The 16693-nt window shown below is 41.3% G+C and overlaps 1 protein-coding gene across 1 annotated transcript in view; it reads right to left on the bottom strand.

The window, feature by feature from the left end:
• Positions 1-16693, bottom strand: part of GFRA1 (GDNF family receptor alpha 1) — a 312376-nt gene that overhangs the window by 100923 nt on the left and 194760 nt on the right. The window contains exon 5 of the mRNA XM_036736096.1: positions 12758-13094. Coding sequence (XP_036591991.1) covers positions 12758-13094 — 337 coding nt within the window. The remainder of the gene's footprint in view (positions 1-12757; positions 13095-16693) is intronic.

Below are 16693 nucleotides of genomic sequence, written 5' to 3'. Positions count from 1 at the left end.
AGTCCAACGGACTGAAAGCATTTCTGGGTGACAAAGGCATGTATGGTGACTGCACCCTCAGGGAATCAGAGTTACCTAAATGTAAGCTGTTCTTTGGCTAAGCCTATAGAAATAGTGTCAGGGATGAAAGCCATCACTTTTTCTGCCTTATTTTAAAGACTGTAACATCAGCATCTCTTCCCAGAAATACAAATAAAAATCCACTTAATGCCAAGAAACCTGATGGTAATGAAAATGGATCAAAGGTATAATTATGCATTCTGCTTTTCCCAACACTTATCACTGACTTAATAGGGAACAGTATTCAGTCTGTGCACTTTTATATCTGGAAAAAGGGGGCGGTGGGCGAAGATTACTCTATTCCTTCACGATGGAGCACCTTGGACAAGGGAACGTAGAACACAATGACCTTCCTGTGTTGGGAGGTAGATTATTTCTATTCCCTGCAGTTGTGGTAATCTCCAGCTGATCACTTTTACCTCCAGGGCACAAGGCAGTAGGAATACAGCCACAGGAAAATCTACAGTATGCTGACCAACGGACAGCTGTGTGACTTGGGGTAAATAAAATGAAATTGAACTGGATGGTTTCTTAAGTCTCTTTAAAGTCTTATGTTATAAAGAGGCAGCTAAGAGGTGGACACCTGGTAAAACACCTGGACCTGAAGTCAGGCGGACCTGAAGCTCAAATCTTGCTCTAACGCTTACCAGCTGTGTGGCACTGAGGAAGTCACGTCCCCTCTCTGCCTCAGTTTCCTCATCTGTATAGTGGAGATAGAAATAGTGCTGACCTCTAAGGGCTTTAGAGAGGACAAAATCAGATTTGTAAAACACTCTGAAAACCTTAAACAACAATATGAATACAGTTTTTATTATATAACTCTGATCTTTATAAGCGAAGGTGATTAATATTTAAAACATAGTAGGCCTGCCCTCTTATTTCTTACTAAGTAAGAGGTCATTTCTAAGGCAGTCTCCTAATGACCTATCTCCTTTGAAGAAAAAGAACTTTACTTCTCCATTCTTCTTCATGCTCCTAACTGTTCCTTTAACACTGAGGGAAATCATGAACTAATTACTGACTGATATGATCTAATGTGATCTCCCCTCAAATCAATGCAGCATTTTTAATTTGAGGGGACTTTAAAATACGCTTTACAAGAGGGCTATTTTTTTAATGAAAGGGTTAAGACGCTCCACCACCAGGCATCGTCTGCCTACATGGACCAAATAACCCACAGCACATACCAATGCAGCACAGGATGACTCCTTCATATCTCTTTTGTCTTAGAGCCCAGACGGGTGAGAAATGAGTTTAGTGAGATTGTGAGCAAGTGAGAGAAAGCGTGTGAAAGATGAAGTAGGAATTATGTCCCTGGGTAATCTTAGGGTGGAGGGAAGGCTGTGAACACTGAGAAAACATGATCTAGCAAGTCACAGCCCTATCTCTTTAGCTATGAACTTCTAGCAGCCAGAGACAAATGGCTTCCCATCCCTCCTTTGCCAGAAGAAAAGATAAAGAAAGGGATACAAGACGACAAGATAGCGCACATTGTAAATGGCTCACGTTTGATTCACAGTTCAGGCCACCACAAAAACCTGAGACGATCCGAGCCTCTGACAACCGCTTAGATAGTGCCACGGGGCCACGTATCAAAGAGTATCAACCAGTATGGAGGCATCCTTTACAAAATGCCTCAGCCAACATGAGGGATGCTTCCTACCACTTGTTGCAATCAGAAGGGAAGGGAAGTCATTTCAGATGTCACCGACCTCCCTCCTTCTCTCTCTCTCCTTCTGCACTGACTTGATGAACACACTGCACAAGGGAGTAGAGAGGGTTTGCAACAGGGAGCCTCAGGAGCAGCCAGCATGGCAGGTAGGTGGCCTTTAAAAGAAGCCATTCATTCGGTGCACTGATTGCATTTCTAAAGATACCCTTGTAAGCCTTTGAAATAAAAACTGCTCAAATGAACTGGAAAATGTTTTACTTGTATTTCCTTATATTCCTGAACCTTTCCTTCCATGGTTCAAAAGTTTGCATTGTCTAATTGCCGATTTCCATTCGTGAGTGAATCAGTGTAAAATAAAATTAACTGCCAAATTAATCTACCCACCCAGTTTTAAGCATTAATTATCTTCTGAGCTGTTTTCTCTTGTGTTTTCTGCATGTTCAGACAGGTAGAGATTTGGTGATACACATAACCCGTTTTCTACCCAGTGGTTCTTTTCATCATTTGTCTTAGCATGTGAAATCGCAGTGGCTAGTAGAGAATGCACTTGATTCCAAAGTGTCCACAGTTCACAGGGCACAATGGAATGAATCTATGATTAAATTGCACACCTTTTAAATGTGTGTTAACATTCTGAGGCCATTAGGTCACTGAAGGAGTAATTTGCTAGTAGGTCTCCTAAAATGGTTCCCTAATAACGCCAAACCATTCAGCTCTTACAAAAGAAAAACACTTTATTTCTCAAAACACTTCTCCAAGTGCTCCAGGCTGTTGTTGTGGGGGAAGAGCCAGTAGTCTTTGAGTTAAGAAAGCCTCGTTCTGCTAGTTTTGAGACTAACAAACTGTATAACCTAAAGGACGCTGGCCTCTGCTATTCCCCAAACTAGACACTCCATATCTCAGTTCCAGGCATTTTCTCTGGAAGTCCCCTGGGCCTGGGGGGGGGGGGGCTGTTCCTCCTTGTCTCTTCCTGTTGGTTTCCTTTTAGTCCCATCTAAAATCCCATTGTCTACAAGAAGGCTTTCCTGACCCTAATTTTAGTTCCCTTCTCCTTTTAATTTTTTCCTACTTATCCTGCAAATAACTTGCTTGTAATACTTGTCTTCTCCCATTAGATTGCGGCTCCTTGTGGGTAGGGAGTATCTTTTGTCTCTTTTTGTATCCCCAGAATTTAGTACATAGTAGGCACCTGTTAGATGTTTACTGACTACTGACTAGGGCAGGGGTGGGGAGCCTGTGGCCTGGAGACCACTTGCAGCCCTCTAGGTCCTCAAGTGTGGTGCTGTGACACTTGCTGTGACCTAAAGGGTCACATGTGGCCTCCAGGGTGTGGGTTCCCCACCCCTAGACTAGGGCAAGTCACTTTGTCTCTCTCTAGGCCTGAGTGTTCTCCTCTACATTTTGGGAGAAAGGGGGTCAACCACAAAAATATTCAATTCAGCAAGTGCTTAATAACTGCTTATTGATGACTAATACATGCATGACATCTCTAAGGTGCCTTTGGCTCTGATACACGGATGAACTATATCACAGTGAAAAAGAGGCCTGAGGGCGCAGGGCAGAGATATCATTTTAAAATTTTCATGAGGAGAAAAATGTATTAGGAGTAGTAAGGTAGCTTCCTTTAATTAGAGCCCAATTCTGACATCCTGTGAGGATGGAATCATGGGAAGCGAAAGAATGGCAGAAGCTGCTTTAGGGGTAAATTGAGAGCCTTTTAAATTCAATCCCTGCCCTTCTATTAAGGCTGTGCAGTTTGCTTCTCCTTCAAACAACTCAAAGCAGAAAAGCTTCTTTATTAGGTCTCTATAACCACCCAAGAGAACTGGAACTCAAAACCAAAAGCTAGCTGCTTCTCATCTGTTTGACTATGCAAGGCAGAAAAGCCAGGTTTTGCAGTGAATCTCTGTCAGCTCACAGGGGAAAAGAAGTCTGGATGTAAAAGAGAGAAAACCATGAGATACAGGGAAAGTTACGAGAAGACCTTTGATAGTGACTAGTGGGGAGTGCTGGATAGAACATTGGAAACTCCAGGCTTTCTAAGAATATAGTTTTTAGCAGTGATTTCCTCCCTCATCATCTCTTCCCCTTTGAGATATTTTTTAAAAAAAGCTTTAAATCATCCTGGCAGTGCCTCTGAGAGATGTGAGACTGAGAGTGGATGTAACATGAAACCAGCAAACATACCAGTCTCCAGATAGTGCCAGCTGTTACTCTGGGCAGTCATAATAGCAGCCATCTCCCCAAGATGGATTCAGGAGTGATGGAATAAAAAGCATAAAATTAAGGAAGAAATTAATGAAATCCAGAGAAAGAAAACACCATTAACCAACCTAGCAGCTTAGGTTACATTTTACTGCAGCTGACAAAGAGGAGCTAATCAGAAGTCCAAGCTTCTTTCTACGAGAATAGCAGAGACCGAACTATAAGGTACTGGGGGCAGTGCCAAGAGGAGGTCTCTAATTCACCTTCCCAGGAAATCATTTAGACAGGGTGTAAAAGCCATCAATCAAAGAAAGACAAATTAACTTAGTAGGCTGCTAACAGGTTTCCAGGATCAAGAAAGATTTCCAATTGTCCTCAGTTTTCTGTCTTGGTGCCAGAAATCTGGGCAAAGACACCAGCCCAAACCCAGAACTCCCAATTATAAGGCTACATGCTACTGTCAGCCTTAGATGATGGTACATGTTGCTTACATTTTAAGTGCCACTGTAAAGACTATCCAGTAATAGGCTAACATATAATAATAATGCTGTCATCTTTGGTAGATGAATGGATATAGCTGAGCCCAGTCCTGGGGAATGTACTTCAATGCAGTAGAGGGGAGGGAAGAGTACTGTGGCTGTCCACATACTCTCTCTTTTGCCTGAGGGTACACATGCACGAAATAGCCAGGTTGAGTGCAATGCTATGTCCAAAGCACAAAACGGATCACATACAGAGCTCAAACATGCTACTTTCCCCTCTTTAGAATTCTTATCCAGCCCACCAGACTTAGCCGCCAGGGCTAAATTCGTCTCAGTAAGAGAGAATCTCATTGATGAGAACCTAGAAAACCAAAGTGGTCTTTAAAGTTGAGGAGTGCTCAAAGTGATGTTTTATACAACAGCGGCTTTATAGATACCTCCTACGTTGCCTTCTTATCCTGAAATCTAGGCATTCCAACCCTACCCCTTCGAAACTTTCAGAATCAAATCCAGAGCTAAAAATGAAATGAGGAAAACAGTATTTTCCTTCAGAGACACGACTCACAAATTTTTGGGATCTTGCAATTAAATTCTTGTCTTGCCCCATCTGGCAGCCTCTCAATTAGATTGTAAGCACCTTGAGGGGAGGGGCTGTGTTTTGCTTCTTTTTGTATCCCCAGCACTTAGCATAATGCCTGGCACATAAGAAATGCTTAATAAATGTTTATCAAATTGAAAAAAGAACTTCCTCTAAGATCTACATGCTGGTTATCATGTCCTAAGTGCCAGGTACTGATGAATACTTCCTGTTGGGCATCTGTGAAGCTAATCCTTCAAAGGTTACCTTACCCCAGCTTCCCACACAAACCACCATAGGGTTACATCAGGAGTGATGAGTGTTGGGCAGAGAAGAGAAAGGAGACCTTCTCGGATAGGGCCAAGCATCAGGTCTGGTATTTGGAAGAAAGAAGTCTGCTCTCTAGTCCTTGGCGCTAGCATAGTCTAACAGGAGAATAAATGAATTCACTATTTTGAAGGGAAACTCTTGTTAGGAAAAGTCTTTGGGCACAGTAGGTGAAATGATCCTGCCAGGTAATTAGGGTGGGAGGCACAAGTGTATTGATCATGCTGTATGTCCATGAAATATATGTTGGTGTAATTGCTATGATATCATGTGGCCTTTAGGTTTTATCTACAAGAAGAATGTACAAGGCAGGGTTAATGACTCATTATCCTTGGGTGGGGGGAGAATAACAGTGCCTTTAACAATGGATAAAAAAAAGGTGCTGTGAGGTACATTGAGTTTAGTCAATAATAGGAAGCCAATGACAGGCCCATGTGGTTCCCAGGTTTAAAACTAGAGAATAAGTTACATGGGTTGTTAACCCTTTTTGTTATGGACTCCCTGGACCATCTAGTGATGGCTGTGGATGCCTTGTCATGAAAATAGGATTACAAAGGAAACTAAGTATATTGAAACATAATTATTAAATTATTTTTAAAAAGAACAAGAAAACCAAGTTTTCAGACCTCAGAACTCCTGTTCTAGCATGAGGAACCATGAAATAGAGGAATAAGTTCTCTAGGCTCAAAGGGGCCTGGAATGAATACAGAGGTTACGATGGCTTAAAACCGCATGACACTGGTAGGAAATTGTTATTAACTAGATCATTAAGGGCAAAAAGAGCTGAAAGACTGGCCTACAGAGTCTGCTTCAGAGAAGTAGTGAAATCTGAGATGAGGGGAGAAAATGAAGAGCTTTTGATAGAGCAAGGGTACAGCTTTAGGAATCTAAGAAGAAAGCTATTTGGGAGGGGGGGAAGCAAGCAGGATAGGCTTCCTAGGGTACAACAAGTGGGTTACGGGTGAGAAAGAATAAGACATGACAATGAATTTACTCAAGAGGGGGAAAAATTGGAACTTAGTCCTCCCCACCTCCACACCCCACCCCTATACTGAGGAACAGAGAAGCAGATTCCAGAGGCCTGGAAAAAGAAGACCTGACTAGCCAATCCCACAGTAGTAGAAACTAAACTGATTTAATATTAAGGCTCAGAGCAAGGTCTTCTCAGGCAGCAGGAAGTTAAGTAGAGAAGATTAAATGTCCTGAAGCTCATGCTGGAGAACAGGACTAAGACTCTTTGGAGATTGCAAAACCATTAACTTTGTCTTATAACTGATGTCCTCCTTTCACCGAATGTTCCCCCATAGTGCTCCATAGTAAATTACTTGTAATAACCAAAGAAGTTGGCATGCTAATACCAGGGAGCCAGGGCAGAGGTAGAAGTAAAAGAGGTCCTGAAAGGGGTCCAGGGGGCCTGGTAAGCTAGATATATTGGTGGCAGTCAGACAACTGATGACTGAAGCAAACCCAAACCTGAACTCCAGGGTAGAATAAAAAGATCTGTATTTAGGGGGTACAAAAATGGACTTATACCCTGGGGTATAAGGCTTCCAGAGCCTGTTGGGTACCCCCGTGAAGGTATGTACCCAGGGTCAGGGAGCTTCCCCTGTACGCTGTTGGACATTTAAAGGCCTCCAGGACCAGACTCCCACCTTACCCAGCTTTTTAAGTACCCTTTGCACACTCTATAGTCCAGCCAAACTGGAATTCTTGGACTCATGATAGTCCATCTCCTGTCTGTTTTTGCACAGGTTATCCTCCAGGCCTTGAATGTACTCTCTTAGTCTCTGCTTCTTATAATTTCCTGCAAAGCTCCTCCTAGAGGAGGGCCTTTCTTGACATGCTCTCTCTGATCTCAGGTCCCATCACTTTATCAAATGAGATCACATATATAAAGCCCTTTGCAAAACTTAAAAAGCTACATAAATACTAGCTGTTACCACTATCATTATTACATATTTATTATGCATGTGCTTGTTGTACCTATGTTGCCTTAGAGACTGATTCTTTTGGGTCTCAGTAAGTTCAGCACCTCACAAAATATGTGCCACGCATTAATAAATGGTTGTTGATTGATTATGCTATGCCTTATGCTAAGTATGGCCCTAATATCCCAAACCCACCCCATCCTGTCTTTACTGTTCATATTAAGGGGTGAGTATCGCTCCATCTGGGATATTTTGTACCTAGGACACTTAAGAGAGCTTCCTGCCAGAGGAGTAAGATGATCTAGCCATCTAGGTTTTGGATCTGAGGTTCTTCAGAGGACCCTTAGAATAGATTTCCTGTTTAATCTCCCTCAGATAACTTTCTACTGCTTTCCTGATCCTAGTTCCTGCATATTTCATTGCCTTCCTGGTCCTCAGTTCTCACTGACTGGCCAACAGTAGGTCCTAGCCCAAGCCTCACTGGGTCATTGTTTGGGTTCTGATGGCTCAGAAGCCTGAGCCAAGAAAACCTGAGGATGTTCCTCTCCCAAATGGAGTTTCTTTTGACAAAGTAAAAGAGGCCATTCTTTGCCTCATTTTTACCTAGCCTTAATCACTGAATGGGTGTTGCCACAGACAAACTGAGACATGAGAAAGACCTTAACTTAAAAAGGCCAAGGTCTCCCACAGCGTCCGGGACGTCTCCAGTCATCCTGATCTATATCTTGCCACTGGACCCAGATAGCTCTGGAGGATAGAGTGAGGCTGGTGACTCTGCACAGCTCTCCCTCACTTAAATCCAATTCACTTGCAAGAAGGACAAACAACAACCACAACAACCCCAAGAGTTGTGGTGTCTAGTCACTATCTATCTGTGATTCACAGGTGGATGTTGGCCAAGGGCTTCTGCTTCCACAAGTTACTCAGGGTTAGACCCCATCGTTTTTTTTATATCAAGGTTAGCAAAACATTCACAGCTCGAAGATGGTGGCAGGAAAGCAGGGACTTGCCTAGGACTCTCCCCCAGGACCCTCCAAACATCTACAAAAATGACTCTGAACAAATTCCAGAACTGCAGAACCCACGAAATAGCAGAGGGAAGCAGGGCTCCAGCCCAGGATAGCCTGGATGGTCACTGGGTAAGGTCTATCACGCGCCGAGCTGGGAGCGGAGTGGAGCAAAGCACAACGTGGGCTGCACGCGGACCAACCAGACCAGGAGCCAGGCAGAATAGGCCCTAGTGCCCTGAATCAGTGAGCCATGGCAGTTACCAGACTTCTCAACCCACAAACACCAAAGACCACAGAGAAGGTTAGTGGGAAAAGCTGTGGGGACAGAGGGAAAGGAGTTCTCCATTCAGCCACTGCCCCGGAGGCAGCAGAGGTGGTGCAGCTACAGAACTACAGCTGCAGTTGCTTCTAGCCCCAGGCCCACCTGGTGGGAGGAATTAAGTGGCAGATCAGAGCAGGAGTACAGAGCCTGCTGAAGGTCTGAATCAAGTCCAGATTGGCAGTTCTTGGGGGAGGAGGAGCACTGGTGTGGCAAAGCTTGCTGTAAGAAATAGCTCTGAAAACAACAGCGCAACCCCTCAAGCTTGGAACAAAGTACTCTCTACTCTACAAGCAGTCATGCCCCAACGAAAAACTCAAGGGTCAAGTAGTAGGCTGGAACATGGCCAGGCAGCGAAAACAGACTCAGATTCAGACTCACACTTTGGAATCTTTCTTTGGTGACAAAGAAGACCAAAACATACAGACAGAAGAAGTCAATAAAGTCAAAGAGCCTACATCAAAAGCCTCCAAGAAAAACATGAACTGGTCTCAGGCAATGGAAGAGCTCAAAAAGGATTTGGAAAAGCAAGTTAGAGAAGTAGAGGAAAAATCGGGAAGAGAAATGAGAGTGAGGTGAGAAAACCATGAAAAACAAGTCAATGACTTGCTAAAGGAGACCCAAAAAAACACCGAAGAAAATAACACCTTAAAAAATAGGCTAACTCAAATGGCAAAAGAGCTCCAAAAAGGTAGTGAGGAGAAGAATGCCTTGAAAGGCAGAATTAGCCAAATGGAAAAGGAGGTCCAAAAGACCACTGAAGAAAATACTACCTTAAAAATTAGATTGGAGCAAGTGGAAGCTAGTGACTGTATGAGAAATCAAGATATTATAAAACAGAACCAAAGGAATGAAAAAATGGAAGACTGTCAAATATCTCATTGGAAACACCACTGACCTAGAAAATAGATCCAGGAGAGATGATTTAAAAATTATTGGACTACCTGAAAGCCATGATCAAAAAAAAAAAGCCTATATATCACCTTTCAAGAAATTTTCAAGGAGAACTGCCCTGATATTCTAGAACCTGAGGGTAAAATAGAAGCTGAAAGAATCTACCGATTGCCTCCCGAAAAAGATCCCAAAAAGAAATCTCCTAGGAATATTGTTGCCAAATTCCAGAGCTCCCAGATCAAGGAGAATATGCTGCAAGCAGCCAGAATGAAACAATTTGAGTATTGTGAAAACACAATCAGAATAACACAAGATCTAGCAGCTTCTACATGAAGGGATCAAAGGGCTTGGAATATGATATTCCGGAGGTCAATGGAGCTAGGATTAAAGCCAAGAATCACCTACCCAGCAAAACGGAGTATTGTGCCCCAAGGCAAAATATGGATTTTTAATAAAATAGAGGACTTTCAAGCTTTCTCAGTGAAAAGACCAGAGCTGCATAGAAAATTTGACTTTCAAACACAAGAATAAAGAGAAGCATAAAAAGTTAAACAAGAAAGAGAAATCACAAGGGACTTACTAAAGTTGAACTGTTTTGTTTACATTCCTACATGAAAAGATGATGTGTATAATTCATGAGACCTCAGTATTAGGGTAGCTGAAGGCAATATACATATATATATATATATGTATATATATATATATATATATATATACACACATACACGTATATATGTATATATGTGTGTGTGTATGTATATATATGTATAGACAGAGGGCACAGGGTGAGTTGAATGTGAAGGGATAATATCTAAAAAAAAAAGTCAAATTAAGGGATGAGAGAAGAATATATTGAGAGGGAGAAAGGGAGAGATAGAATGGGATAAATTATCTTGCATAAAAGTGGCAAGAAAAAGAAGTTCTGTTGGGAGGGAAGAGGGGGCAGGTGACGGGAATGAGTGAATATTGCTCTCATTGGAATTGACCTGAGGAGGGAATAACATACACAGACAACTGGGTATCTTATCCCACAGGAAAGAAGGAGGAAGGAGATAAAAAAGGGGGGATGATAGAAGGAAGAGCAGATGGGGGAGGAGGTAATCAAAAACAAACACTTTAGAAAAGGGAAAAGGGAGAAAATTGGATAAAGGGGGATAGGACAGGAAGGAGCAAAATATAGTTAGTCTTTCACAACATGAGTATTGTGGAAGGGTTTTGCATAATGATATGCATGTGGCCTATGTTGAATTGCTTGTCTTCTTAGGGAGGGTGGGTGGGGAGGGAAAAGGGGAGAGAATTTGGAACTCAAAGTTTTAAAAGAAGATGTTCAAAAAAAAAGTTTTTGCATGCAACTAGAAAATAAGATATACAGGCAATGGGGCATAAACATCTTTCTTGCCCTACAAGAAAGTAAGGTAAAAGAGGATGGGGGGTAATGGAGTGACAGAAGGGAAGGCTGACTGGGGAACGGGGCAATCAGAATGCATTCCATCTTGGAGTCGCGGTGAGGGTAGAAATGGGGAGAAAATTTGTAATTCAAACTCCTGTGAAAATTAACGCTGCACACTAAAAATATTAAATAAATAAATAATGATTTAAACTCAAAAAAAAAAGAAAGGAAAAAAAAAACCATTCACACCTCTACCAAACGCAAGTCCTGCTAAACTAGGATATTTGGACTTCTAGAAACTGGGGTATGATTGTTGTTCATCTTTCCTCTCCCCAAACTAATAACTAAAGTCTTCCCAATGTTTTACCTTCCTACTTTATGAATCATATAACATATTTGCCTCTATTTAAAAAAAAACAGAATAAATACGCTCTTAATGTAAATTTTGAAGGGACTGCGTAACTGAAGTGTATATAGACTGTATTTAGTTAATAAAGTTCATCAGAGGTAGTTAAGGAAAGATTAAGTCCCAACCTAGCCAATGTCTAGAAACTGTACTGTAGGAAACCCTCCTTGAATGAGAAATCCAACTTTCAATTTATCAGAATTTTTCCATACTCTGATTTTAAGGAGAGGATACAAACCACAACAGAGTATCTTGTATTTAGTTTTAGCTAAGACACACATGCATTTTCTTCTTTCAGCATATTAATATTCTGAGGTCAAGCACGCCTTCTGCCCAATCATCTCTACCTTCATTGTCTACCATATTTATACAATGAGACAGTATCCTTAGAACAGTCACCACTGCAACAAAAGCTCAGTTACCAAAGAAAGCTTTGACTCTGTTTCCTGACTCTCCTCACTATGACCAGGAAGTACACCAATAATATTTTAGAGAGATCTTCAAAGAGATTTAAAATGAAAAGGAATTTCTGATTAATGAATGTGCCTGAAAATTCAATTAACCAGAGATAATAAGATTTTAGAGTTCATTTAAATCACGACTACCACCCAACTCCATCTCATTTTACATATAGACGAAGATGTACCAAAGTAAAAGGGATTGAAAGTAGAAAAGTCCCAAGCTAGATCCTAGGCTTCTCACCACACTGGTGAACAGAGAAGCAGATTCCCAACACCCTAGAAAAGTTATGACTTGCCACAAATCACACAAGACTTCAGCCCAAGTTCTTTTGACACCAAATCCAGGGCTCATTCCATTATACTGTAGTTCACAGAGTTGCAAGGGATTATAAGAACTTGTCTGATCGGCCCCTTTCTCCTCCAACTTGGGCTAAGACATCTGCTAAGTCTTCTGGGAGAAACAAGTGTCTATTCTTTAGTGATGGAGATACTTCTGTTTCTCTTTGTAGTCTGTTTCAATATTTATCACCCAATGGGGTACAGAGGGGCAGGACATAGGATGTGTGTCAAAAATTTCTTTCCTAAGTCAGTCAAAACCTCTCTTGCTTTTAATTTATCAGCCCAGTACCACTGGCAAGTATTCAATGCATCTGTGAGGAAATTCAAAAGTACTTTCGTCCTTTCCACTCTTCAGCTAACAAGACATTCTTATCAAAAACAATGATTTCAGGGAAGCTCAGAAAAAAGATGCATTTCCTCCTAAGTCTGTTCATGAAGCTGTTCTCTGTTTGTTTGCTCCTGGTACTTTAGAAATTCTCAACATGTGAATGCAAAGGGTTTCTGGAGAGAACCAGAAGCTGGTTTTTGTTACCCTACTAGATAAGCAAGTAGTGTTCTGGGTTTCTTTCTTCCCTCTGACTGTCTTATACCCTAGTGGAAATACTGAAAACTGAACCTCAGCCATGTGAGTAGCTTCAAAGGTTTTCTGGGCCACCTCATTAATCACCCCACTGCCAGTTCTCTTACCTGCAGATGTAATTCGTCTTGCAGGAATCCTGCAAATTCAAACAGTTTGGCTTCTCCTTTTCCTCATAAGAGCACAGAGGCACAATGGTCTGCCGTCTTCTCTCTGTGCAGGCTATATCCTGGCAGGAGCAGAAGAGCATCCCGTAGCTGTGCTTGGGGGGAACCTTATCAAAAAACTGCCGGAGGGCCTTGTGGCACTTCCTCCTGTTGCAGACTTCATTGGTCAGGCTGGTGGTGCAAGGGGTGATGTACGCTGATCGGTACTTCTTGCACGTGTCATTGAGGTTGCAGGCTTTGGCAGCATCCAGGCAGTTGTTCCCCTTTGAAATAGTCTCCACTGGAAAAGGAAGAGAAAAAAGAAAGAAAAAAAATTGCCATGATTCTACTTGAGGTTTTCTGTTTATGCCTACTTCATTTTAATTGGGATCTTGCCCTTTCTTTGGAAATGCTCAAAACTCGGATCAACCTTTCTCTTTCCCAGGCTAATAACTTAATAACTTAATGACAAAGAGGAAGTGTTAGGAATATAAACACTGGCAACCAAGGGTGATTTAACAAGATGGTACTGTCACTGTGTTGGGCTAGATTGAAAGACGTTGGAATTGCAATGTACCAAGTGGACCAGACCCTACTCAGGGTCAGGGCACCCCACCCTGCCCTACTCTGCTGCCCCCAAACGAAAGAAACTAAGGGTCCTATCACAGAACCAGAGTCAGAATCTAACCAACAAGGGGGTAAAGAGTAGAGAAGTTGCCAACTCCTGGTTTGTAAACTAAAACTGTGACAAAATCAAAAGCAACAAATTACATACTTGTTCATTATACAGTATATAAAATGATATGCTGAATGAGAGTATAATTGCCATGCAATCTTCCAGAAATGTAATTATGTAATAAATGCATATAGTACATGCTAATTACTATATGATTACAGAGTAATTACATGGTTATTTGAGCCCAGAAGACACAATATTATGCCAGGCTTTTTCTCCACACATGACAAGACGCCTCCTATAAAACTGTTGTATAGTTCTAAGTCACAGGACATTAGAACAAGACAGTAATAAGTTATGTGAAAGTTTACAAAGAACATCATGGCTATGGGACACACACATACACATACACATACATATACAGACACACACACACACACACACAAACACAGACACAGACACACACACACACACACACGCAACTATGCATGTATCGTTTTAGAACAAGATGCTCCATCTCCAGATTGCCTGTCCTCCATACCTGAAATATTCTTTCCTCCTCATCTCTATCTCCAGGTTTCCCTGGCTTCAAGTCCCAGCTAAAATCCTACCTTCTAAAAAAGCCTTTTCTGATCCTGCTTCATACCAGTGCCTTCCCTCAAATGATTATCTCCAGTTTATCCTGTAAGTATCTTGTTTGTACACATTTATTTTCATATTGTTATCTCTCCCATCAGACTGTGCACTCTTTGAGAATGGGGTCTATACAGTGGCTATCTATTGTCTTTCTTTGTGTGTTCCAGAACTTATCAATGCCTGGCATATAGTAGGTACTTAATAAATGTTTACTGACTGATGAACAAAGACTATGTCAGTTTTACATAGTTACTGGCATATAGTAAGCACAAAAAAATTCTATTAATTAATTATTGTTAATTTATTCAATACAAACTTTCACTAGTGTACTATAAGACTTGGTGACTATAAGCTGGAATTATTCAGTGTGTACACACACACACGCGCGCGCACACACACACACACACTCTTACATATTTTCTTTCTGACTAATCCATTGCTTAGTCCATAACAGCTGCTTGGGAAGTTTCATGAAAGAGTCAAGTAGGTCACTAATGTGGAAAGTTATCTGTCTTTAATACCGAATGCTATAACCCATAAAGGTAAGGTTTCTAGCCTAAAATGAGATAGACATGGATAAAGAAATGTAAAGTTAGACAAGGAGAGAGAGTACAGCAAATGTTCAGGTCTCAACTGCTGGAAAGGAAGTATACAACCAGGTTCTCGAACCTCTTTCAGATATGATAGTTTTCAGACCACAGCAAGGAGGGGAGGTTGTCGGTGTCGGTCATTAAAGTGGCCAAGGTATTGACCTTGACCTTATTGGTCAAGGTATGGAATGCCAGAGTCCATCATCACTTCCACAACAAGGTGGTCTGATAATGCACAGGTAAGAGCCGTGCATTTGGGATGGTGGAGGTAGGTTCTCGACCCAGACACATCTGACTGTCTTCCCACAGCTGATGCCACAGTCAAAAAGATACTGAGGAATGGCCAGTGAGGTCCCAGTTGTACAGGCAGGGATGGGGCATAATTTACAGCATGGGATAACACATCTTTTTGAGCATCCACAAAGAAATAAATTATTTTCTACCCACAGTATTTTTGGTTGCTCATTTTATAGACAGGCTTTGTCTAATGGGTAGACAGTAGTTTTAGTGGAAATATTTAGTCCTGTTAATAATAATAATAATGCTGTTAATAGCTAGCATTTATGCAGTGCTTTAAGGTCTGTTAAGCACTTTATGAGCTTTATTTCATTTGAGCCCCATAACAACCCTGTGAGGAAGGTGCTATTATTAATTAGCACCATTTTATAGAAGAAGAAACTGAATCGAACAGAGGGGTTAAGTAACTTTCCCTCAGTCAAACAGCTAGTAAGTGTTTGAGGTAGAGTTTCAACTCAGGTCTTCCTGATTTCGGGTCTGGTACTATATTCAGGATATACCAGGTACTGAAACAACTAGACAACTAGCTAGGTCAGTAGAAATGATCTGTGAAACTGCGTGTGGGTAAGAATAGGAGGCTAACGATGTCTCCAAATAGATTGGAGAAGTCATAACCTGGGAATCCACTACCTAGTGGGCCATGCAGAGAAAGGCTAGGCAGTCAGGAAAATATCTAAGTGGTCAGGAGAGCACAAAATTGCATATGCAGCATCGCAGGGCAAGAAAAACTAGTGAGTCCAAGACCCTGCCTGTGCAAGCAGGTTTTAGATGTATTCATTTTCCTGGGACCATCAGGTTCAAGTTTGTATGTTCCCAAACTATTCATATTTTTATCCAATAAATGCAATATAAAAGCTGACTTCGGTGTCTCAACTGTGCTTGGTGCAGCTGTGGATATGAATGTAACTGGTTTACTTCTTCATGTGTCTGGCGTTTGTTCAAGATAACTTTCTACTGATTTCACAAGCCCCAAATGGTGTGATTTCATCATCACATGATCTTCGGGCACTCGACTGCCCTTTCTGTAATTCTAATTATCTTAGCTCCTGTTTGTTTTTGTTTGTTTGTTTTGTTCCTCCTTCAGACAGATAGGAAACTCTGGATTCACAGATACAAAGCAAACCCTGAAGTGGGTTCAAGTGTTTCCTGCAATCTGGCAGCACACCAACCCAGAGCACATATTTCTTTCTAAAATAGTAGCAGTTGACTTAGATACTCCAATCAATGCAATGATCCTGGACAATCACAAACGACTCATGAGGAAAGATGCTGTCAGCATTCAGAGAGAGAGAGAACTAATGAATTCTGAGTGCGGATCAAAGCATACTTTTTTCTCTTTCTTCTTTTTTTTTAGCTACATGGCTAATGTGCATATATGTTTTACATGACTTCACATGTATAACTGATATGTTGCTTGACTCGTCAATGGGTAGAGGAAGATCTGGAGGAGGGGAGAATTGGGAGCTCAAACTTTTTTAAAACAGATGTTAAAATAATTATTTTTTAAAATTATGTAAATAATATATAATTTAAATATACATACATTCATACAATCCATATACACATATATGTGTACACATATGCATCATGCATGCACAGTTCTAATATCAAAGAATTGGAAAGAAAATAGATGGCCCATTGATTAGGGAATAGCTAGCTGAACTATGGTAAATGAACATCTCACTGCCCTATAAGATACAA

Source organism: Trichosurus vulpecula, chromosome 8 (genome assembly GCF_011100635.1).
Source record: "Trichosurus vulpecula isolate mTriVul1 chromosome 8, mTriVul1.pri, whole genome shotgun sequence".
NCBI classification, from domain to species: Eukaryota; Metazoa; Chordata; class Mammalia; order Diprotodontia; family Phalangeridae; genus Trichosurus; species Trichosurus vulpecula.
This window is presented reverse-complemented; position numbering and strand designations above follow the sequence as displayed.